The sequence below is a fragment of the Bactrocera tryoni genome, chromosome 2 (assembly GCF_016617805.1).
Source record: "Bactrocera tryoni isolate S06 chromosome 2, CSIRO_BtryS06_freeze2, whole genome shotgun sequence".
Classification (NCBI taxonomy): domain Eukaryota; kingdom Metazoa; phylum Arthropoda; class Insecta; order Diptera; family Tephritidae; genus Bactrocera; species Bactrocera tryoni.
Window position 1 is genome coordinate 21,054,620 of NC_052500.1, and position 26,884 is coordinate 21,081,503.

General features: G+C 36.6%; 1 protein-coding gene across 4 annotated transcripts in view; it reads right to left on the reverse strand.

The window, feature by feature from the left end:
* The window catches only part of LOC120767328, a 68,368-nt gene that overhangs the window by 6,576 nt on the left and 34,908 nt on the right, over window positions 1-26,884 (reverse strand). For 3 of the 4 annotated variants that reach the window (XM_040093270.1, XM_040093269.1, XM_040093272.1), the window contains exons 4-9: window positions 23,957-24,114; window positions 8,241-8,517; window positions 7,038-7,132; window positions 6,682-6,927; window positions 5,805-6,452; window positions 5,442-5,525 (exon numbers count right to left, since the gene is read on the reverse strand). In XM_040093270.1, the coding sequence (XP_039949204.1) occupies window positions 5,442-5,525; window positions 5,805-6,452; window positions 6,682-6,927; window positions 7,038-7,132; window positions 8,241-8,517; window positions 23,957-24,114 (1,508 nt within the window). The remainder of the gene's footprint in view (window positions 1-5,441; window positions 5,526-5,804; window positions 6,453-6,681; window positions 6,928-7,037; window positions 7,133-8,240; window positions 8,518-23,956; window positions 24,115-26,884) is intronic. The other variant, XM_040093271.1, reaches the window with a different exon arrangement.

The window sequence follows — 26,884 nt, forward strand, 5'->3', positions numbered from 1 at the left end:
TATAGCAGTCCATGTCGAACTCTCTAAATTAACCACGCTAAACTAACCTAGAAAAACCAAGTGAACTTTTAATCCTGGTTATAAGTCCACAAATAATGGTCAAAATAGGAGTTATTCTAAATAAAATTGGGTGGAAATATATTTCCGAGAGTATTTTAGTTTAATATCAAAGGAAAATATAATTAACTTAGACCTAACCACAATATACTCGATATAATCATTTCCTACTTTCCACCAGACTTTATAGGGTTTATATTGGTCAATGTGTTAATTCCGTTAATACTATGAATGGCCCACCCTTCCTTGACCGTTTTCGCGCAAACTTAGATTTTAAATTTCGTCCCTTGATTTAAGTAAAACTCGAGGATAACTCGGACATAAAGCAAAATAAACTTAGCCTTTCCTTAAATAATATAATAATCAAGTCATTATTCCTGCAAATGCTCGTTCTATTCCCAAGTCAGTGCATAATTAAATATGTAAACATAGAAGAACACATGTATGGACTGCTCAAAGCCCCAATTATCTGCAACAATTTTTGCTCGAATTTTCATTTCCTTTATTTTTAAATATAACTTATTTCGTATTTTCCAGTTTTGCGCTTTTTTCATACAACTTCGGCATTCCAATTGCCATTGTAAGTCGCGCCGAATGAGCAAATGTGTGATTACGAGAATGAATGGACGCTTCGCATGCAATGGCGAAAGATGAAAAATCTGCTCGTGTTGTTCGCGGTTCGGCCGACGTTGTTGTTATTAGTTGCAATTAGAAGTTTTGTTGCATGCAATTTGTATGTTTACTTGTCAGCAGTGAATTGTTGTTTGGACCCGATTTGAGCGCGGACGAGACTCCAGACGCTACTACAACAAGCTGCACTCCATAACTCATTCCCCCTATCGGGATGTATGTATGTTTGTGCTTGGCATTGGAATAGTCATATAAAAACCGCAACATATGTTGCCTATGCAATGTACGATTTCAGCGATTTCTTGTCGACTTTTTGCCATTTGTGGTAGATTTAATGATAAGAACGACGACGCTAAAGAGGGGCCTTAAGGCTGGCCAAAAGCGAAAGAGAAAAGACACTACACACATGTTATGCAAAAATGCTATAAATTCACAAATGAATGCGGGAGTACTGAGGAGAACTCAATATTTGTATCGCAGTACGAGGGTGGCACAATAATTGTTTAGACTACGAAAGAAAAATGAAAATTTTGAAAAATGGCTAATTATTGCTCAACATATACTCCTTTTGGTCCAAAACACTTGACCAAACGACGCTCAGACTTTTTCAATAAACACGTTTTTTGGTGGTTTTCAAGGCATGTCTCAGAGGCAGCGTTAACCTCCATACCGGAGCGACTCGTATTTCTGCTCTGTTAAGGACCTTTTGGCGGTTCGAAGAAGTACAGTGTTGCCAAATTTGAAGTATACATGAAGTAGTTAGTCCAATTTTATTTTTTTTTTTCAATTTGAGCACACTCTTTGTCAAAACAAGAAGGCTTTCCTTAATTACGGTGATTTTCGCTCGAAACACACTGCAGTGGTCTGGTTCTCAGAAGGCGATTGGGGTATCTAATTTTGCTAAAAAGACTTCTCCTCACACCTGATTATCTAATTTGGACCCTTCCGTATAGATATTTAACCTTGTATACCTGTCCACCTCACCCCTTTCCCACTCTTCTGAGCATGGAAAGGCAATACTGGGAACTGAATTTAAGTTTAATTCTGTTGGATTTCGCAAAACAGATGTACGACTCGGAAATTTTGACCGTAAACGTCTATGAGAATATACTACATGATAGCAATTTCCTCTTGGAACAATGTCAGTATCGATTGGCAAGGGTAAGTCACTATCGAACCGCCCTCGTATATACATATCGTTCTAAAACAATGCAATGCAAATTAATTGTCGAAGCATGTGTGACCGAAAACCCATAAAACTCGAAGACAACTCCAAACAAATTCACGCATAATCGTTCATTTTACCGCACTGCCTCTCTTCACCTCTCACACTTTTCGAAAGGAATCATTCAACTGTAAATGACTAATGAAATGATATTAAATGAAATCGAATTGTGATTTCTCTTGAAAAATAATTTCAAAAACAAGAATAACGTAATGAAAAATCCAAACAAACATTCAGCAAATCCATAATTCTGACATTTCGATTTTACTGTTTCTCTTTGCTTATTTTGCGGCATTCATTCTGGAACTGTTGCGAGGTCCGTTTGCAAATCATTGCACCGTGTTTAATTCTTTTATGATTATTTATGAATTCAGTTCACAATATATACTTTATACATACATATGTACAGCTATATTTTTTTAGTCCCTTTTGTAATTAATCATATCAGGTGTCATCGCTATTTAAGTCAATTCCGATTAATATTCGCTTGATTTGCGCTGATTTGTCTCCTTGTAGTGTCCATCGAAGGAATTCAATATTAATCAGTTGTTGCGTCTTCGATATTTACAAAGGCTTGCTTTGTCATACAAATATATAGACAATACTTTCGATAAAGTTATAAGCATATCACATATGTATGTATATACCTGTATTTCTAGACTCCAGCTGCCTTACAACAGATAATTGCTGGCGATTGAATATTACAAAATGTATTAACTAATTGTGACAACTACTTACAGGGACATAAAGTAGAAGCTCTTCAATGGAGTTTAACAAAAAGGGACATATATTTTACATGTACACGAGGCATAAGCAAGAAGAAGTGGTGCGAGAGATTGATTAAATTTCGAGTTAAAAATAGATTTTGTATATAAATATATAATTCTTGGTTCGGATTTCAGATTTAATTCCTTTATTCATAGGTGGCATAACTTCAATCAGTATTTTGAGGCATTCCAATAATAGATAAAACAGTTGAGTACTCATATAATACTTAGTTTAAGGGTTTAGACCAGTTTAGGTTATTTCAAACAAAAAGTCTTAAGATATTTTCAGACTTTAATTACACTTTTTGGGCCCTAAAGACATTATTCAGTATGTACTTGTAGGTAGGTAAGTGGAGTTTGACGACGGGCCTTGGCGTTTAGAAGGCCTATTGTAAAAACACAGGCACTGATATACCTTCACAAGAGTGTCTTGAAAGCTAATTAACATTTTATGATAATTTGAGGTTAAATGCTTTAACTTCATTATATTCTCTCTAAACCACCCTACACGCCCAGATGAAAGCTTACCAGCACAAAAAGTTTTATTTGTGTAACCTTCGAATCATCAACAAGAAACCCTCGACTGATAGTTGCGTTTACTTTTCTATACAAAGCCATGCGTTCGAATAGTTGTTGCAAAGTCTCTTCCTCCTTACGGCTGCTGCAATAGTCATTGTAAGATGTTCCCAGTCGGCTGGCATGTCTGCCAATTAAACAGTGACCTCTTAATATTCCCTTTAAAGATGTTATGTGATTGACTTTGAGTTTTCATAAACGACATAAGCGACCCACATGTTTCACGTTTGCTGAAAAGATACCTTCTCACACTCGAATTTCTAGTTTAAACCCTTCCTTATATACCCTATCCCTGTATCCAGTCTACCTTTCCCGCTCTTCTCGGAAAGGAAAGGCAGTATTGGGGACTTTTTTTAAGTAATTCTAGATAGAAATCTCTCTATCTAAGAGCTGACTTCGTTGCCAGTTGCTTACAGAACGATCAGTATATGTAAAATAATATTTACTGCCTGACTTGGCGATGTTTTTAGAGGTCTAATGGTGCATATATTACCTACTCTGTTAGAGCCACCCGAGGCGTTAATCCTCATTCATACCCCATTTATTTTTCTACAGATGTAACGTGTTCTATTTTTCCTAGTGTCCAAGTTTAGTTTCTTTGAAAGTTTTCTGTGTAAAATTAGTCCCTAGTAGCTTGCCTTATCTCCCTTTGTTACCCTGGAATTTTGTGTTTGCTAGAGAACAATACTAGCTCGGTCTTGCTAGCATTTAAGTTTAGTCCGCTTGATGCGGCCTATTACTATATGTCGTATAATATTGTTTGTATACGGTCAGCGAGGATATTTGGGAATTTAAATTCAGCCAAAACTTTGGATGGATTTTTTCTTCAGAGGGGTCTAATTGGTAATACCGATAATATTTTTCGGTTGAAAATTTAACATATATTCTACAGGTCCGTCCTTTTAAGGAAACGGTACTAAAAACATGGATACGTATTTTAGCGTAGGCAGACTTACATATGCTGTAATATACTGCTGTTTCTGTTTCAGAATGCACGGTTTCTTTAAGGGTTACAAGGGTGTATGGGTTTCAAAAAACCTCTAAAATATTGTCCTAAATTTTCAAGTTGATCCGAGTAATGCGCTCGAGGCTAGCTAAGCTAAGTGTACCGTCTTTAAACGCGTTTTTCACTAAACTGTGTTTTTGAAGTCTATTGGCAAGACTTGTCTAGAACTACATAACCGATCTTTATGAAACTTTACACAGGTCTTTGAGATTCAATTCTTAAAGACTTGGACGAAGGTTTTTTTTCGATTACAACTTTTTAAAAAACAAAGTCACGAAATTTTCATTGTTTTTAAATATGTCTGCCAAAAATCAAACTCTCTGTTTGTTTTGCTTCGTCAAAGTTCTAAGTTAAGATTTTAACTAAAACACGTATTTTTTCACTTTAGATGATCCTGTAAGGAGTTATCCTGCCAACGCGGGAGTATCGTTTTTCCAAGAGGTCACTGAAATTAGCGTCGCAATGGCCCAGTTAAAATTTTTTTTTTTTCAAAAAATTTCAGAATTTCTTTGTTAATAGTGTACGTTTGTAACAATAAAAAATTATGAGAAAAAATTGTCAACAAATTCTGTGTCTTACCCGAGGAAACCGATGTAACCTCTTAAAATCACTGTCGCTCGTCAATGCACTCTTGAAAAAGATGATTCTGACTACTTTTCCCAAAATTAATTGCCAAAATATGGTATTTTTTAGGGGACTGGGCTAGCCTAACTCCTTAATACTTAATATTCAGCCGGTACCTCACGTTTTAGTACAACTTTTGAAGCTTTTGTTTTTTCCTTCCAAAAGCTTTATACTTTACAAAATTTTTGCAATGGATACTCTTTTAGCGTTCTATATGCTATAAAGAACCACTGCACGATTTTAGTTTTTGTATTTTACTCCTTCGGTCCATATGTTATTGCCGATTGTCTTTTATATTAAAAAGTCACCACAATTACTTCCTTTTTAACGAACTTTGCTATAACCCACAGTCTTAGAACGACTTCATTTAACCTCAAATTAGCATAAAATGTTAATTAGCTGCCAAGAGACGCTTGTCTGTAGAGCCGATCTTGCAAGCACCAACAACTACAGTACCGAAGCAGCATGCGACTGCAGTTGCAATGCAATTACAATAAGCTTTTTTTTAAATTATATGTATGTGTAACTGTATAAGTATACTTTTGTTGCAACTCACCTCTGAGTTTCCGTTCATCAGCTAATTGCCGATCTAATGAATCTTTGACTTCGCGTTCGCGCAAAACATCCATTTTGAGCTCCGCTGCAAGGAAAAGCGGCAAAAAAAACGAAACGAGAAGAAAAGAAATAGAGAAAGTCGATTAGAGATTTATTGACAAAGCGCAAAGATCAAAGCGGCAAGGTAAAAGGCACAATGCAGCCGCCAATAAAAAGTAAAAAAAGGTGAAAAGCCCATAAAGTTAAAACTACGCAGTCAGCTGCGCTGTCCGTCGGCTGTCAAACGACAACTAACACTTTACGCTGTTTTCACTTTGTTTTAGCTTTTCCTACTAACTGACAACTACACAAATGAGTTTCTCACCTTTTTCATAGGTGATTTGTCGCTCCTGCTGTCTTGAATTGTCCACAGCCACTTTCAGTAAAGTCTGTATATTGCACAGCAACGCCTCCGTTGACGATGGCACCCCATGCGATTCCATAGCGAGTGGACCGAGCGCTAGCCCACCAGCCAAAGCAGCAGCGGCCGTGGCATCGTTGGCTGCCAGCAGAGCTTCTGTGCCGGCAAGAGCGCCACCGGAGCCAGGTCCATTGGTGAGGGCAGCATTCGCACCGGGCCCACCAGCGGCACCGCCAGCGACGGCTGCGGCCGCTGCCAAATGTGAATAGTTGAGCGCACGCTGATGATGTTGTTGCAACGCTGCGACGGCGGCCGCATTGTGTGTAGAGACGGGTGATTGTTGTAACGCCGCATGCGTGTTGAGTACGTCGCGTTCGTTGAGACCAGCAGCGGTGGCGGCAGCTGCGGCGGCGGCAACACCAAGGCCGCCAACACCGACACCTACACCAACACCGGCGCCTGGTCCGCCCGCTACACCGCCACGTTCGCCCACGCCCATGGCATTGCTGTTGGCGCCATGATGTAGCTGGTGGTGATGGTGATGATGCAGTGGATGATGACGTTGTGACGCCGCCGACGACGTTATATTATCACGTTCCGTATCACTTAAGTCTGTGCAAACAAAAGCAGGGCCGGCCAAAAAAAGAAACAGAAGAAGAAGAAACAAAAGGAATGCGTTAAAGAAACATTAGTCAGTCTTGCAGCCAGCTTGTGCATGCTTTGAGTTGTGCTGTAGTATTTATGACACTATATAAGCTTATGTGTATATATCCACGCCCCCTTTTCTTTCATTACCCCTTGTCTTTGGTGTGTTTATTGCTCGAAAACAAAGTGCACTCACCTTCTTCATCTTTGGCGCAGCGTTCGTCGACTTCTGACGCATTATCATCACTCAGATTCTCGTCATCGTCGTCCTCCACGCCAATCACACCCTGACTGCCGCCACCGACGCTGCCATCGCGCACCGAATGCACTGGCGAATGCATTTCGCTGCGTTCGCTGCGGTCATCACAATTGCTGCCTTGATCGGTATTGCCGCCGGATTTCGAGAGATTCAGTACGGGACTTTGACGACTCGGCGAACCAGCTGAAGGGTTGTAATAGAAGAAAGATAAAGGCACTGTATATACTTTATGTTTTCGGTGACGTTTGCTTGGTGAAAAATGTATATGTCGGTAGTTAGACAAAAGTACTTACAATTTCGTGAGCTTAGATCGCGTATCTTCGGCTCATTGCCAACGCCACCACCGCTATTCATTTGCTGACGTTCATCAGTGCGCTCTTCACGTAAGCTGGCAAAGAAATGTGAGAGAAAAGAGACAAGTATAGTATAAGACAATATTACTTTCATTCTTTAGGATAAGCATAAGGTTCTGGTTACAGGCCTACCAAAGGTCGTGCGCAATCTCACCTACAAATATGGGCATGTCAAAGTTCTACTCCATTGGTTTCTATTCCACAAACTATTCCGGATATCTCATAAATAGGTAGAACCGAGGTGGAAACTAGCCTTCTAAGCCTGCGAAATTCTTTACCGAAAAGTAAACCTAACCTCATTAAAAGTGTTTGGAAGGTAGTCAAATACAATGCACAATATCTTCCACTAAAGGTCATATTTTTTCTTTACAGTTTTTAGAAGTAGTCCTACTTCATTTTGGGTTATTAGAACTAAACTATTATAAGCGCTAACGATCTATATTTTAAGAAAACGTGAAACAATTTCTTACTCCGAAAACAACAAGCCCCGGAAACCAATTCATTTCGAGCATATCTAATCTTACTACAGTGTTCAACTTAAGCTTTCATTCTAAGCCATTTCCAGACAGTTCGGTCTAAGTAATCGGAACGGAGCCGGATTTTTATCCGACCAAGGACTATCAACCCGGCACAGTTCCACGAAATTACTACAGGAATGTTTCCTGCCGCAACAACAACCTACATTCTATGAGACTGTTGAGAACATTTTTACTAGTCCAGAGCAATCTTTCCACATCTGTCTGGATATCAGCCAAGTGAGGTGTCGCAAAACTCCCTAATTAACCATTGGAGTCTCAACTAAGGTTGAAATAGTTCCTCTATATGACGATCAACTTCTTAACTTGATGTCATCGGGGAGCAAAATTGTTTACTATTCCTTAGGAGAGATATTAGTTCCTTCTATTGCTTCCAAGTTTGAAAACTTTCTCTAAATTTTCTTCAAAATTTAATTTTTAAAAGTTACTTCGGGATCAAAAAGAAAGTTATAGTTCTGTTAACCTTTAAATTGCTAACAATTTTCTAGTTTTTTGAGAGAAATATCGGTATTCCTAAAGAGGGATTAGTACTTAGGATAGCTTATTATTCATAACTGGAAAAACATTAAAATTCATTCTCTGATACAAAGGGATTAAATATGCTTACCGTTCCAAATGTTTAACAATATCCTCATAAGCAGCGCGACAATTCTCCCAAATGCCGGAACGCGCCAATGCGTCCATATTCGCCGCGGACATGCCGCCTTGAGCGGCGGCTTTCAGCATTTGACTGTCGGGACGAGCGTGTAAGCCATGTGGCGGCATGCCGGGTGACATTAATGCCGTGCCGGGATGGTGATTCATTTGCATGAAGGCCATATGATTGATGGGCGGGGGATTGTAGCCATTGGCGAGTAGTGGTGACTTTTCCAAGCGATTCAAATCTGCAATAAACAAATTAATGATCGATATTTGTATTATCTATTGCAACTAAACAGCATTATGTTATTAAATATATACACATATTACTTTATTATTAAAAAAAGTTATTTAATTAATTATCTATTTTATATACATATATTATTGTCAATAATAAAATTGTAAAATTCGGTTTGAAAAATCAATAGAGAGAGCATATCAATTTTCTTTTCCTTAGTGCCCGAATAAATTGGCAAAGTTAGACTTTTTGGATGAATCAAGAGTGGCATAATGAATATTATCATCATGCAAGCTGTTGACCTTTAATTCTATAGCTATATTAGGAGCTAACAGATTTTACTACAATACGGCCGTCAGAAAACTGAGGAATGACGAGCCCGTTAACTTTGTTAGCTTGTCTATTGCCTTCGTCCTAGATAGAAAACTTTCATGGAAGCATAATATTAAGGAGAGAGCAAGGAATATATTAATTGCCTAGTAATGCTGCAAAGGAACCGTTAGCAAAAAGTGGGGTCTCTAGCCGAAAGTAGAATATAATATTCTGCGCATATAGCCCATAGAACTTGCAGTAAGATGTATGGGCGCGAAAGTTCCTATATGACTCTGAGTTTTTAAACGAACACGTGCGAAGGCATTCAGAAATCTTGGCACTCTTCGACTTTATACCGGATCTTCTGAATCTTGAAGTCGACAAACCAAACTTTGACTTGCGAGATAGTTCTGAGGGCTAGAAGCCATTGAAGGAAAAGGGCTGTGACCTTCTTTACGGATGGATCAAAACTTGGAGAAAGGTAGGTGCAGGTAGGTTATCAATGACATCGAGTCACTTTGTGATAAATCTAGTATGAGTGGCAGTCCACAGTGACACGGCAGGTAACTGCAAAGCTTTTCTTAACTTAGTTCCTGCGCTGCCGCAAGGTTTAAGTGATCCGGTAAGTTATTTACGCGCAGTACAGCTAGCCTCTTCCTGGTTGTGGAAGTTCTAACCGGGCAGTGTTCTGTCGGCGTTCATGCTATCAAGTTGAGCATTTTACCGGACGTCAGCTGCAGACGCTGTATGGAGGAAGACTTGATTTTCCCGCATTTGCAAGATTAAGACATAAACACGTGGGAGCTTACACTTTCTGAAATCCCACCAAGCTGGTGGAAATAGAAATTAAATGCCTGAGAAAATTCTTAGTGGTCAGAAGGCGCTTTGCTAAATTATAAGATTGAATGCAGGAATATAAAAGTCCAGTACGATATCTAGATCAGCCATTCAATCTAACCTAACCTAAATTATTGTTAAATGTGTATTGGAGCTGTCATCTCATAGCTTTTCAATGAGAAAAATGGAGTCCTGTTCACAAAGGACTACATATAGTAGTGCGAGTGCGATCTCTGGATCAATCTTCAAACCTAACCTAACTTAAACTATTGTTAAATTTGTATTGATGCTTTGAGCTCACAGTTTTTCAATCAGAAAGCTGGATATAGAGTAAAAACGTAAAATATTCTGCCGACAGTACTTGTCTCGTGACAGGTAATATTAAACCCCGAATGTGTATTGCTCCCATAAAAACCAAAATAATTCAAAGCTCTGCGAAATTCACCAGTAATTTGGTGTTGCCAACTATTGATTTATCGAATAACAGCAGTTCGCTAGAAATCAATTCAGACAGCAATTAGATCAAACACCAAGTTATTGGCAACTCTTTCAAAATTGTTGTTTAATTTATTCCCAATGGTAGCGCAGTAATGACAGACAACCGGCGTGCCGGCCATAATGTTCGCGCCATTACATATCTGCTTATCTGATACGCATACCTAAGTACTTTTGATGATGATAAATGCATTTATATTTATATATATAAATATACTATATGTAGATATATATATATATTTGCATAAAAAGACATATTATTATTGGCGCATGTTCGGACATACATAATTGCTTATATAAACCTTTGTATATAAACAATTCCCTTCAAACCAATATAATACTATATTTTAGACTAAAGTAGGTGCATAAGTATATGTGAATGCATATATACATATGCATATACAAAGTTCTATTATAACATATAACCGCACAGCAGACGACGCTGAATTGCGTGAGACAAATAGGCGGACGGACAATCATTGAAACTCTATTAAAGAATTAAAATTTCCACCAATACACGCGCAGAAAAAAAGCAAATACATGAAGGGTGTGTGTTTATATGCAAATATGTATTGTATATATATTTATATGTATATTATTAGGGAGTATTTTCTTTTGTCTGCGCGCCATTGATAATAAAGGCTCACCTGAATATATGCAAATAACACTGTCTGGCCAACGAGACACACATAATATCGATACATACATACATATTTACATAAGCAGACACACACGTATGTATGTATATGTATGTGTGCTGTTGCATATTTATTAATTTCTATGTCGACTAAACGTTGGCCGGCAAGTTGCGGTAAACATTTAGTATTGACCAGACCAGATTGTTAGGTCGAATGTCGGACAGGCGGGCTAAGCGTTTTGGTTGCTTTGCTTGTTCACTTGCTTCAATGGCGGCAATGTACACACAATTTTGTATATGTATTTGTATTTCAATTTTTATACATGTATGTGTGTATATGCAATTATTTGCCAGCTTTTGCCGCACTTTTGCTGGCGTTTGTCTGTCTGTTGCCGTGGGTATAAAAATTTGTATTAATATTACAAGTAATTTTGTTAAATTGTCACATTTTGTAATATCAACGATAACACAGATAGGAAGGCGCGTTCGTGTGTATTAACCCCACATATTATATTCTGTTATAAAAGTTCAAGGAATAATTATAAAAAAATTGTAAATAAAAATAAAGTAAAATAAAATAAAAAAAAATATTTTTCACGTATTCTAAAAATAATGTTTTATGAGCCAATACAAGTCTTTATAAAAATTTTCATGATCTTACTACATATAAGCTCGTATAACAAGTGAAGGTATGAAAATAAAGTTTTGTAGAAATGTTTAGAATGTTGAACTAATAAAGGCTTATTGTTAGACAAAGCAGCAATCGGCTGACGCGATTTTTAATCTTGATGCTATACATATAGATGTTTCCTACAAAAGATATTTCAACCTTGGTTATGAAAAAGCTGTAAAGACCAGCAAAAACGTGAAGACGATTATCCAATACCTTCGCTTGCTATCTATCTATTGCTTTCATCCTAGGTAGACAGCTTTTATGGAAGCATACTATTAAGGAGAGAGCAAGGAATGCATTAATACTGCAAAGGAACCATTAGCAAATGGTGGGGTCTCTCACCCAAAAGTAGAATATGCTATTATTCTTCAAATAGTGCCCATAGAAACCGACGCAAGGTGTATGGCCGCGAGAGTTGCTATCAGACTTGGAGAGTCCTGGATTTCTAAAAGAACATGTGCCTGGGAATTTAGAAATCCTTACACTCTTTGACTTCATACTGGATCTTCTGGATCATGAAGTCGACAAACCAAACTCTGACCGATTTTTCTCTGTCCAGATACCTGCGAGGTAATTGTATTGGGGAGGTAGAAGCAATTGAACGAGAAAGGCAATGAGTTTCGTTACGGGTAGATGGAAGTACGGGGTTTAGAAGTAATTGAAGGAGTGTAAGTGATTTTCCAATACCTTCGCTTGCTAATCGGTAAAAGTTTGTTGGTATTTTTTATTATTAATACTCGTATATTGAAAATAAAATGTATACACTCTTGTCTCGAAGAGGTCTCTCAGAGAGAAATAAATTTTTACACTCCATTTCATAAGAAAAAATGTTAAAAACTAAGAAGAGCACTCTTACAGGTAGATCCACAACTTTTTTACTCCTAAATAAAACCGTTATTTACTATCCTTATGCTTATAGGAATTCTTTTTTTTAGGAAACATAAGGCTAATATTCACATTCTTGAACAAATAGCAGATCTAGTGATGATAGAAGAGCTAATTTTTAGTTTTTAACTGAGTTCGATATACCTTGGTTAGGTTGGTTGGTTGAAAAAAGGTGGATTTGGTAAAAAATCTGGTTTTTCCAAGCCCAGCGGCCCAATGTTTCTTAATTTGAAGCATTGGAAATATGTCTTTTCACATCTAGCTAAAAGCTGGGCATTCACATAGATAATGTTGCAGCGTCTCATCATCTTCCGCGTATGCTCTGCATTTGACCAAATCGACTTTTGAAGGTAGGATCTTAAGTATAAATGCTCTGTATGATCCCTACAAGATTACTAAGTCGTTTATTACCTACTAGAAGGCATTTTTTTATTGCCAGTATCAACACTACCCCCAGAGTAATTTTGTAGTATGCCCTGTGTTGCTTGCGCTCCAAGACCTGAGGTTTTCCTCTAGGATCCATTGCTTCAAACAACACTTGAAAGAGCTGGATGGTCCGGGACAGCTTAAATGTAAGTAAATGTTAAGATTTGTGTTGCCTCATTTGCCTTTACATTCTCTTCTCTTTCTCTATATGTGAGTACCCTAATTATAGTAACTGAGTTACTTACTGAACCTAACGCCGTAAAACTTAGTATTGGCGCTACGGATGGCCTTAATGGCCGCTTAGCTAGCCATAAGAAGGTTTATGGTCTTGCTGGTCAGAGCAGAAGCCCACTTGGCAACCACAATTTTGGCCTGAAACACTAAATGTTACTTAGTTTGAAGTTACTTTCTGTGTATGAATTAGCTTGAGTTCATTTACAACGTTGAGTCTGTCTCCAAAAGTCTAATTCATGAACCGGCTAGCCGACATTACTTCATATTTTCAAGACACCTTAACTTTACGTATACTTTGCTACTAAATCTCATAAAAATATGGAATAGTTAGCTAAAAGAGTTGGTTAGATCTAGTTAGAATCTTCTGAAATTTCATTTGAACTATTCTTTAAAGTAATTATTTTCTCGAAAACGACTGAATTTATAAAACATAATAAATAGTTTTCTCTATAGATTACTCAGAAAATGAACCAATAATTGGTTAAATCATAATTTTGTTAAAAATAAGATTTCATAAAGTGTAATAACCGAAATAATGTGTCCCGGAATTTATTTGACAGAGTGTCAAACACGTGCACTCGCATTGTATTTGTAATGCGCATGCAAGTAGTTACGAATATGTCATGTAAATACTTTAATGGCTGCAATTTAAATATTTTTTTATCTCACACCTGTGTATTTACATGTAAATAAATAATTTACTCACACATATGTGACAAATGCACATAATAACATGCTCAAACACAACCACACATACTATACTACTTATGATAGATGTGTATGTGTGTATGCTTTCAACAGCATTTATGTCCATAGAAGTGTGTGGGCATTAACGATTTAAGTCACAAAAAATTATTCAACTAACATTTACTTAATTACTGAAAAAATCGTTGTCAAATAATTGAACAGTTACAATGCAACAACTGTTTGGGCATACGGTAATCGATAGTGTCACCATAAAAGTGTCATAAATGCAAATTGCAGTTTTGGAAGTTGTGTTTTGTGCGAGCAATTAGATTTTTGTAATCTACAAAGTGGTTTACATTGCACATTGATTTGTAAAAATATTTAAATAATATTATGTGTTGCAAAAGGAATGTTGGTAATATAAAAGTTAACGAATTTAATAGTTATTCTAACATGAAGGATGAAATAATTATATATTTCAATGAAATATAGATATTCTTAATAATCAGTATTCAAATTCAAATATTTTATAAATATTTCATGTATGCAAATAACTATTGCCTTCTGTTACGACAACTCACTACAAATCAACGCAAAAACGAAAGTTTATAGAGCAGTTTTCAAGTGTTAAGGCAAGACTTTTGTAGTAGTGTTACCAAGAGACTGTAATAATAACTAACTTGCATTTCAAAACTGCCTTCAACTCTCATCAGATATTTTAAATTTTTTTTTGATACAAGGCAAGTTTCAAAACTCTCTTATTCTTTTCAAAAAAAAACAGTTCGCAAGTCCTTATTTTATAAGTGACTACTTTATCACCCAGATTTTTGAGCGGCGCATAGCATTCAGTGAAGTTCGTGAGGTCATCGAAAACTTGCCTCATGCGTGTCGCCCAACAACCTTTATTAATGATGATAACAGCGAAGAAGTTAAAGACACTGTACCAGTACTTGTGGATCGCAACATCTCTTATTAACATATTTTGGTTATTGCTTTGGTTATTGTTTTGGTTATTGCTTTGGTTATTATATCTGTTATTGTTTTGGGTATAACAACGACGTAGAGATCGAAGATGTTAAAGAAACTGAACTTGAACATCGCAACATCTCTAAAATCTGTTAATTTTGGTTAATGTTTTGGATATTGTTTTGGTTATTGCTTTGCTTATTGTTTTGGTTATTTTATTGGCTATGGCAACGACGTTGAGATCGAAAAAGAGATTTTAAAAAGTAGCTAAGATCACTGCATTCAACAAACTCATCTCTACTGTTGACCAAACCTTGGTTTAGAAATATGACGTCGAATATGTCCAACAATCTAGTCAATGGCGCAAAAATATGAGCCGAAACCGAAAAAATCAAAAGTTGCTGAAAGCACTTACATAGGCTTATAGCATTTCGGTATAAGTATATGGAAAATTAGATCAAGCGATGGCAAGAGCCTATTTCGAAGGTAATATTAAATATTTGTAAATAATAAGTGAAAATATAGTTTTTCGACAGTCCGGGTCAAATTTGATCAAATACATATATGTATGTACATATATTACGCAAACGAATATTAAAATGATTTTGAACAAGATATGACGGTAAGTTCTTTAACCAAACAAAAAACCATATGGGCCGATAACTAGAATCTTATAACCAGGAAGCGTGGGCACCAATTTATCTCTTTTAATTTCTGCCTGAAAAGGATAATTTCGATTACTTTCCTTTTACTCCCAGCAATAGCTAATAGCCAGATTTTAATTTTTACTGTCGGTTTCCTTCCATATTTTTAAAATTGATGTAACTTCGTAAAGTTTTCTGAACTTGCATTAAAATCTCCGATTTTAGTGGGATGGGATCTTTGAACATACAAAATCTGTTACTGACTCCCTGAATAAATTATCACAGTTAGTCATTTTTGTGGGCATAAGTGGATTTATCTCCGATTTTAGTGGGATGGGATCTTTGAACATACAAAACCTCCTGTGGATCTGACACCGATTCCCAGAATAAATTGCCAAAGTTAGGCGTTTTTTGAGAACCCTGAAGGAGTCTTATCTCCGATTTCGGTGGGACGTGATCTTTGAACATCCAAAACCCCCTGTGGACCTGCCCTTGACCTGCCCTCTCAGGATAAATTGTCAAAGTTTGGCATTTTTGAGAGTTCTAAAGTGGCCTTATCTCCCATTTCGGTGGGGCGGGATCTTTGGACATTCAAAACCCTCTGTGGATCTGCCACTGACTATTAGAATAAATTGTTACAGCCAAGCATTTTTCAGGACTCTAAAGTGGTCTTATCTTCGATTTTTGTGGAATAGGATCTTTGGACATCCAAAAACTTCTGTGGATCTGCTACAGACTGTCAAAATAAATAGTCAAATTTAAGCATTTTTAGATTACACTAAAATTACTTCAAAGGATAGTGGTTAAAAAGTCTTTTGTGGTATTACGATGAAACAAATACTGTTCTTAAATCTTTCCCTTTCACCGCACTACGAGCAACATATCCCAAAAATAGTCTTGGAATTTATGATAATAATAAGTTACAGTTAAGTACAGTTTTTAAGCGGAAATTACAACCTTGCTTACCAAAACTGATATACTTTTAAATCACACGAAGAAACCCTGTATTAAAAACAAAAATCCTCCAATTTACGAAAAACAATTACAACACCAAATGCGATCAGTTTTTCTCGCTATTAATGATCTATTATTAGGCGAACAAGCCTGGGAGCCAACGAAACAAATGCTTGGCGCTACACCGACAGCAAAAAAAAAACCTGCATATCACTCAAAAATCAACGCCCATAACTCACTCACTCACCGAACTGAGAAAGCAAAGTGCGGCTTCCATAGCCAAAGATCAAACCATAGAAAATAGCATTTAAAACAAATCAATTACAACAATAAATGTATTGTAAATGTTGTTGGCCGATGTAAAAGCAACGCCGCAAAGATGACAAGGCAAAATTCGCAAATATTGAAAGAAGAAAAAAAATTGGACTTCAATAAAAAAGAATTCACTTAAAATAAAGGTAGCAATGAGAGATGCACTCAGCGCATTGTGAAGAAGCATGGCAAGACAGATCGGCAGCGCGTCGATCGGTAATGCATACATACAAACAAATATTGTATTTGTGTATATTTCCATAGAAATCTTAAAAAGATTTGCCGATTTGAGGGAATTGATTGTACGAATCGGCGATTGAAAGCGGAATTTTCGACAAATCATGAACGCATTTGCGTTGAGAAGCTCGAACACTTATGTAGATACCTGTGTAGTACATATGTATAGATGAATATATTAATGTAATTGCTATTGTTATTGCTGTATGTAGTTGGTGTAGTGTGGTAATCGAAGTAGGGGGCGTGATAAATGTCAAAAATTGAAATTAAAAATAAAGTAGAATGAACGATTCAAAATAAACGCGTGTAATTGCAGATCAATTAATGTGTATATGTATGTATGTTTGTATATACATCAATATGCATAGTATGTATTCATGTATACATGTACAAATGTACATATTTGTGCTTTGTGAAAAATCTATTAATTTGGAAATGAAAGGATATTGATTTTATTGTAACAAAGCAAAGAAAGAAATTCCGAAAATTTATAAAAAAAACCAAAAACAGAAAAAAGTCGAAAAAATGGAGAAATTAAAATAAAATAAATAAATATAATAATACAAAAAAAGTAAATAAGAGAAAACTCAGACGTAATTGAAAATAATTAGAAATCATGAGTTTTTAATTAAATGTTGTACTCTACTATGCTTAACTTCAACTAGATTTTGAAAAAAAGTTTAATATAACCTTTAAAAAATTTATTATGAAAATTAACCTAACGTTAAATCCACCTACAAGAATGCTAAAATACCCTTCCCAGTTGAATTTCTTATAGCATAAAGGGTATAAAAAGATTTTTATCTTGATCAATTTATATGGCAGCTATATGCTATAATAGTCCGATCTGAACGATTTGTTCAGAGTTTGTAGCGTTGTCTTGGGAAATAAGGTATGCCAAATTTTGTAACGATTTGTTGTCAAGTCAAAAAAGTTTTCCATACAAGACGTTATTCCGATCGGTCAGTTTATATGGCAGCTATACGCTATAGTGCGCCGATCTGCACAATTTGCTGGGATATTGTAGGGATGCTTCAAACAATAGTCCATATAAAATTTTGTAAAGATATATGGACAAATGAAAAAGCTTTTCCTACAAACACATTGTCTCGATCGTTCATTTTGTATGGCAGCTATATGCCTATAGTCCGATATCGGCGGTTTCGAAAAATAAACAGCTGCTTGGAGAGAAAAGAATGTCTGCAAAATTTCAGAAAGATAACTCAAAAACTAAGGTAACTATGGTACTCGTAGCCCTTACTCATGCTGACAAGGTCGGCCATTTTGAAAGTGTAGTTAATTTTTGACAGCTGTCGCCTCCAAACATTTTTTCGTTTCTAACTCATTTTCGACGAAAAACAGCGTAGCGTTGACATTGCTCAGGAGATGTCGGAATCAATCCGCGATGATCCATATCTGGTCCTAAGGGCCATAACTGGTAACGAATAATGGTATGACATGGAAACCAAAGCTCAATCGTTCCAATGGAAGTTGCCGCCTGAGCTAAAATCGAAAAAACGCCAAATTGGGTCGAATGTGAAGGTTTTGCTTGCAGTTTTCTTGGATTGCAGAGATGTCGTGCATCATGAGTTGGGTGAAACCACGTCAAGTGGTCCTTGAAAATTTCGAAAAAACTCCGATTTTGAAAATTAGTAGTTCATTACGAGGATACCAGACGCATATTCCGTGATATAAATATTTCGTCAAAAATTCTTTTTTTTTTTGTTAAAGTTATTGAAGGCTGAAATTTTCATGGACGACTTGACGTGATTTGACCCAGTTCTTACCAAAGGGTCGTACGATCAATAAAGGATATTACCTACAAGTTATATGCAATTTGGGCAAAGAAATCAGCAAGAAACACCCGGATTTGGGGAAGAAACAAAATTTGCTTCTGCACCATGATAACTCCCATGCTCAAACATCGTTCGTTCCGCGAATATTTGGCCAAAAAAAAAACACATTCAAAATGTGGTAATCCCCGTACCTGGCCTTCTGTGACTTTTTGTCTCCAAAACTAAAGAGGTTCATGAAATGAAGCGCGCTAGGCTACGATTGAGGACGTAAAAACTGAACTTTTTTTTATTAAAAATCGTCTATATTTTTTATGTGTCTCTGATATTTCCCTCTGGGTGTTACACACTTCCTATTTTGTTTGTATTGTTTAATAGGAGACCAGCCAGCAAAGAGCAAAGAAATGCCCAATCAAAGGCTGCTAATACACTTTTTGTTATAAAAACGAGTTTGAAGACCCGAAAATAAGGCAATTGTTCGTGTAATTTTAGTAACCAGAAGAGGATAATAAAGTATTCGAGGATTCTCAATTAGAAAACTACGGATGCGGTATTCAAGAACTGATCACGATTGTATATAGCTTTCCTATATGTTCTACTAAGTTACTTTCCAGGTTTAGTTAACTACTGAATATTATTCCAAATTACGAAGTGAAAGATGTCTTTGTTTAAAAAGAGAGACTTTTAACCCCGAAAATGATTTCTAAAGTAAGAATATAAAGTATTCGAGTGTTCTCGGTACTAAAACAAGGTTGCAGTGTTTAAAAAATAATGTTTCTAAGTTAATTGATGTAAGTGTTCTCGTCTTATTACACATTTACTATATTTTCTTTAAGCATTTTTACTAATACTTCAGTTATGTACCCCTTCAAGAATTCATATCACGTCCCAACGACCAACGTATCATCGGCTCAGGAAGTCAACAGAGCTTTTAATAACCTAATTGTTTGTAAATCCCGATTAAATGATTGTTATTGCATTGTATTTTTCGCTTTTGTGGCATTTGTGCTTCATCTCCATACAAAAAGTGGTATTTTGGTGGTGCCTTCCTTTCGACCCATGCTTACTCCAGTTTAACTGTTCGCAGACAATTGCAACCATCTTGTGTTCGGCATGTTGCGTATAACAACAATAAATTTAAGCCGATTTCTCTGCGCAATTCGCAAAAACGTTATAGCGTTTATCTCTTAAGATTTCCTCTGCTTTTGTGGTCAGTCAGTCAGTCATTTGGTCCACCCAACAGCCATTCATTTATGCAGCGCGCTTAGCAATGAGCGAATTTTATGATGATTTGCTTTGGCAATGGCAGTGAAAACGCAAATCAAACGAATGCCCACGAGTGTATGTACATATGTATGCATATATGTGTGCACACTTAAGCTGCACAATCGTAATCATCATGAGGCCTACTTTGATTTAAGTACTGTGTGTTATTTTGCGATTTGGGTCTTTACATAATTTTTAAAGAATTTTAAAAGAATCGGCAATTCCATGTCATAGGAAAACATACTTACTTCACTAATAGAACTCTACTACAGCTGATTCTGCCTTACTGCAATTGACGATCCAAGTGCGGGAAGAACTACCTCTTTGTCAGTTGAACGTGGAGTTATATTGCAACCGGGTACCGGACCCAAAGTACAGCAGAGGTTTTAGATGTCAGCAGGTACCTGCTGCAATTGACCCGGTTTTTATCCGACCAAGGTCATTTATTTCAACGTCTAATCCTGTTTGGATAGGTAAGTAGTAAGTTAGGTTGGGAATCCTAAGAGCAATACCATACAGTAGAGTTGCTCCGTATCCTCCCTAACCGTGCTGGCATTAAGTCCAAGCAATGAAACATAAGGAGTGGATCACACGTTATGTGGCTGTGCAAATTGCACCTAGTTCACCGCCATCTAGTCTCACTATGGTCAAGTGGTCAATAAAGGATCTCAACGGTTCCAAGGAGATCAAATAGGCAGCATGACTACCAGTTTTAAACCAGGCGATGTAGAGTTCGATATAATAAATATATACATCATCCCAGTAACATATTGATCTACAGGATATCACACGAATATAGGTGCCCTGCTTTGTGGCCCGAACTGTTCGGTACCGCGCAACTTCGGCATCACGATCTTTCGTATTCCTGCCTGTCAAATGATTGGAGGAGGATTCAGCCGGCGAAACAGACAGACGGTGAGTCATTCTACATAATGAATGTCGAAGCTCTCACCAGAATTATGAGTACCTATAATGTAAATGGTGGTTCATTCTAACTCTCACTTCAGACAACCTATTCATAATCGTCTCGATCAAGAAACCGCCGACTTTATTTCTGTGGAAATTCGCATATTTGTTAACTTTAAAAAAGCTAGCTTAGACGGCTTCACAGAATTTACTAAGAACATCCTCGGCGCACTAGACATTCCTACGGACGTAATCGTTGACAACGTCAACCCCGTGAGGTGATCACGGCTGCTACCGCTCGTTTCATCTCACTTGTAAGAATCGAGGGACTCCGTCCTAATTTCCTATGATTCCCGCATAAAGGATCTCAGTTTCGAGGTTTGGCATATGAAAAATCAACATAAGCGAACGAATTGAAAGGTCTCATAAAAAATATTTAACAACATCCAGTCAGCATTTTAACCACAGTGCCACTTCTTACAACAACAACTTAGTACAACTCGCAACTCTGTCAATAAATAAACTCGCAATTTTCGCTGCACGATCATTTCTGCGAGGCCTAAAATGATTTCTTTCCATTCCATTTCGAATGCAATTGTGCAACGCTGCTATCAGCCGCGGCAGCTACCCAATTGCAAGTGATTGAGCGGATGTGTAGCAGAGAATAATAAATACCACACATATTCGTGGTTTGTTGCAAACATAATGGCAGACAACACGAACGGACAGACCGAGTCACATCACACAAATCCGGCCGAGCAGCAACGTCGCCGTCAAATCTAACCAACCGACGTAGCAGCAAGTCAGCCAGCCATGAATTATGTTTCTGTGGAATTACAGTGATCTTTCAGTCAAAACCTGGAACTGATACTTTTCTTTGCAGCATTCCCAACCACTTTTCAACTGCATTTTGGGTTTATCCAACTTCTTTTTTGCATTTCTCTTGCGTTTACTATTGTTGTTTTATTTTTATTGTTTTTTTTTTTTGTTGTATATGCGGATTATTAACTGTTTTGTTGCATTCGTCGCTGCAATTACTTATTGTTGTTTATTGTCTGCCATTGTGGTTTGGCATTGTTGTATGAAGTTCGTTTTACCTTGCTGTTGCTGTTGTTTTTGTTAATGCTGCGCTTGCTGTTACTTGGCTATTATTGATTTGGCATTGATGATGCCTTGCTTACATACATACAAACAAACCGATTATTTGCGCTTGTTGTTGCTGTAATTTCAACGGCTGCTGGCGATGAGTTTTGATTGATTTGCGATTTTCGATTTGGCATTCTTGCTTTCGGCGTGGAAAATGAGAAATTTCTTTCGGAGAAAATTGTGAGAATTCCACAAAAATGTGAAATTCGCAAGTTTTCTTCAAAATTATTTGATTTAGATAATATTTATGACAGTAATAAAATACTTTAGAGAGAGCTGAACCATGTAAAGTATGCTGAAGTGATTTAAAAAATAATTCAAGGACTTCATTTTCGGTTCGTGTTTATTGTGAAGGAGTCAACCATTCTAAGGCTTTCAAAGACTCTGTATTTCTTTTTTTTTTGGAAGAACAGTTTGGGGTCAACAAAGCATAGGTAGAAAAACTATAAAAATATGCCTCTCCAATGTGAGTCGTTATGGTCGTTTTTATCGAAGCTTCATTTCTCAAATCGGATGACCAACTAACTCAGAAAAGTTTACAATTGAAATTTTTGCTGTGGATTCACTGTAGGTTACCTATAGGTTAGATTAGATAAGTAGGCTGATTTTTTGTGTGGCCATTGATAGTCGAACTAAGGCATCTAGAGGCGTTGTGACACCCAAAACTCTTAGGTATTGATCTAAAAGACCGTCGCATATCGACAAAACACCCCCTAGAGCATGCTAAAACTTTATTCAGGCGGCTAATATCACTTCCAGCTAACGTTTCGAGTCCGTAGAAAGTATGGCAACCGAGATGCTTCCACCGATTTCTGACGAAAACTGGACAGTATAGAAAAAAGTGTCTAGATGTTTCCAACTCATATTCCTCCTTGCCACTTTGACAAGGTGCGTCTTCCAAATCTTTAGTTTCACCGCGTGAGTGCCAAGGGGACAGCGTCCAGTTAGTATATCCAACATTGCAGTGATGTGAACCTTGCTAAGAGCTAGCATTTCCATCGAGCTTTTACGTTCCACTCTGGGCCAGAAGGTTTTCGAAACACCATAAGTACTCTTTGCTAACCAACGCTTGCTGAGTTTACGCGAGGACTATAGATCCAGCGCTCGAATGCAGGAAGTCAGTGGAGGCTCAAGCCAAGTTTTTCTTGCAAGACTTTTCAGTTTCTGACAATTCCGCTGCGGCAAGGAACTCAGAAAAGTTAAATGTGGAAGCAGTTTGATGCCTGCTAGCTAAAGACATTTATGCTAGCTCTGCTATAATAGAGGATGCATACCTCCCTGAAAGAAACCGCATTTTGCAGAAAACCATCTGTTGCTACATTGATGGCTGCTACTTGACACACTATTGAGAGCTCCCGACTGAGAACTCTCCTCTAAACGTCCCCTAGGTTCCGATTCATCTATGCAAAAGCACTCTGCGCCTCTTTTCCAGCGACTCCACCGCCCCATATATCTCTTGGAGGTATGTGCGCACCGGGATGTCATTAGAAGTAGATTCCATGATACAGTAGTTCAAGTTATCAGGAACGTAGTCGAAGTGTTAGAGGATCTCGGAATGTCTCTCTCTGGGACCCTCCTATTTCCGGTTTTCCGGAGTCTGTCACTAACTTTCACAGCAATGCACTGCCGGCTAGGACCATGAGTGCTATGTGTAGAGACATTAAGTGCTATAGATGCTACAATACCATCTTCATCTATCATCCTCATCTATCAACGATGAGAGTTATTTTACCATTTCGACAGGGTGAAGTCGAATCCACCGTAATAACATACCATTTTTTTGTAATTTTCGATCGGGAATTAAGTAGTTTTTTCCAAATTTCGTATTTTGAACAAAGTTAATGTCAAGCTAAAAACTTTGGCGACCAGGCTTATTTGGAATAAGATCCCATTATTATTTTGTTTCATATATATGTAATGATTCCTAGACTCAACGTCGCCCGTTGAGGCCCTCTTAAAAAGGAGCTTCCGAAGATGGTCATATTTTTTAACCTTAAAAACTAATAAATAAAAAATATATAAATTTTTTTACTCACCAGCAATATGGCCATTCTCGTATGCGTAGTCACCATTATCCAGTCGATGCTTCTTCAACTGCGGATGTTGCGACAGGTGTGTGGGCGGCAGCGACAAACCGACGGGGCCACGTTTTGGCGGTCGACCCGGTCTGGAACTGCGGAATTGCAGAGAGTTACTGTTGGGTTAAAATAATGGCAAGTGTCAGTAGCACAGACTACAGTGAAAGTGTCTTTTTTTCTTAAGCGGATAACAGCAGCGTAGTTGTGTCTCCAATATAAATAATTTTAGAATAAATAAATTTTCAAGGAACATTTTTCTTTTTTTTATGAGATCAAATTTAAGAGAATTTTTTATTTTTTATTAATTAGAGCAGAAATTATTTCAGTGGAAATTACATATGTTTGTTTTTTGGCGTTATTATCGATATGTTGCATAAAGACTAGCACTGTGCTTAGAAACGCATGTGATTATATTTTTTTTTTCTGAAAAAATTTCTTTAGTCAAAACACTACAATTAAATAGATCAGAATTCTTTCCCAAACAAATTTTATTTCTAACAAAATATTTGAAAATTACATTAAAATAATTTTGAAAATTTTTGAATTGAAATAATTTTGAAAAATTCATCATCTTAGAGATTTTGAAAAATGAATCTCTAACTAAGATGATTCATTTTTCAAAATTATTTCAATTCAAAAAATTTCAAAATTATTTTAATGTAATTTTCAAATATTTTGTTCGAAATAAATCTCTAATCTCTAACTAAGATGATCAATTTTTCAAAATTATTTCAATTCAAAAATTTTCAAAATTATTTTGATGTACATATGTAATTTTCAAATATTTTGTTCGAAATAAAATGTTTTTCAAGTCAAAAATATTCATTCATCAAAAATGTTCAAAATTATTTTAATATCATTTTCAAATTGATTTCAATATAATTTTCAAAATTTTTTTTCTAAAAAAAATTTTTCAAGTCGGAAATTTTTCAAAATTGTTTTAATATAATTTTCAAAATTAATAGCATTAATATCAAAATTATTTTAATATAATTTTCAAAATTAATTTTTATACAAATTTCAAATATTTTTCAAGACAAAAATATTCACAGGAAAAAATTTTCAAAATTATTTTAATATAATTTAAAAAAAAAATTTTCCCGAAAAAATGTATTTTCAAGTCAGAAAAATTTTTCAAAATTGTTGCAATATAATTTTCAAAATCATTGTAATCCATTTTTAAATGAAAAAAAAAAATATTTATATTCACATCCCCAAAACCTGAAGCCAACACACTAATTTCTAACTCGTTGAAAGGCGCATAACTGTAAACGTCGTACTAACTACGTCGCTATCTCCCGCCTTTAATGCAGTTTAATTGCACAACTACTATTTATTTTTTTGTCTTTCTAGGTATTATCTTATGTCTAGCATTATTTATTTATTAGTCCGCAATTGCGCTATTTACTAAGTCAAAACATTTTTTTTATTTATTTAACTGCAAATAAATACAAAGAAAGTGAAATTTAATTTCCAGAATTCTTTTTGCCGCATTGCTCGCCCACTATAAGTTATTTTCAGTTATTTTAATGTGATTTACTCTTGACTCACAGACAATGCTATATCTAACTTCCCGGAACCAGGGCAAAATATGTACACTTGCTACCGTTCACGTAAGAGATTAGAAATGTAAATATAAATGAGTACATAAATATGTTCGTATATTTGTGTGTGCATATGCGTTTTCAAAGCTAGTTTGATTTTATTTACTAGTTTGTTTATTTACAGAACAACAAAATAATTAGAAGGCTGGCGTTGGAATAAAATAATTTTGAGCTAGCAAATTGGAAGACTTTTTTATTTTTTTTTTATCATATTTATAATTTTTTAAAGCTTTTTAATTTTTTTAGATTAATAAATGTATAAAATTCCATTATTTTAATTTGACTACGCGTGGAAACAAAAACTGGGGACTCTAGTTTAAATTATAATGAAAAAACTCGGCGCTTAATCAAAGCCACCTGACTTAACCGCTGCCAAAATGAATCACATCGTAAACGCACTCTTCCCCACACAAGAAAAAAAAGCTAGTGATCCAGAACACACTCTAAGATCTCTGCAAATCTCCCCGTTTACCCCCAAGAGCTGCAACTAGCCACTGGCAAGCTCAAGGCCAACAAATCACACGGCTGGGACGAGGTCCCAGGCAGAAATCCTGAAAATAATCGCTGCAGAGCAGGCCGGCAGTACTACTGAACATGTTCAACGCCTGTCTCGAAGTCGGAATATTCCCTGAACTCTGGAAAAAGCAACGGCTGGTGTTAGTCAGTAAGAGAAAAGGGATCGCAACTTGCTATCAGCATACCGTCCACTATGCATGCTTGACACAGCGGGAAAGATGTATGAAAGGCTACCAGATTCTAAGCGGTTTTAACAATCCTGGAGTACTTTCCCTTAGACAACATGGTTTTACATCCGGCAGATCAACTCTAGGATCTATAAAATGCGTCATTGGAAGTGTAGAAGCCGCACAGCGCAGACGGCATAAATACAAAATAATAGTGCTGCTGGCGACTTTAGATGTCCGTAATGTCTTCAACAAAACTGCTGTACCGAACTAGAGAGAGATCACGACAGATAGCGGTCACGCCAGGAGGACCACAGGGATCCATTCCAAACCCAGACGTGTGGGATATCAGCTACGACACTATACTAAAACTCAAAATGCCGGACGACATTGCAGCAGTAATTATAGCAAGAGACACAGAAGAAGCGCGAAGAGAACTTAGGTCATGATATGGACGCAAGCAAATAAGCACATAGCCATCGAAATAAGTATGCAAGGGGCCTATACGGAAGGCTGGATATTAAGCTTACCTTCGGGGTACAAATCCAGCACGCCGGAGGAAAGCAGCAAAAAATCTCATCGCAACTTAGCAAACTAAT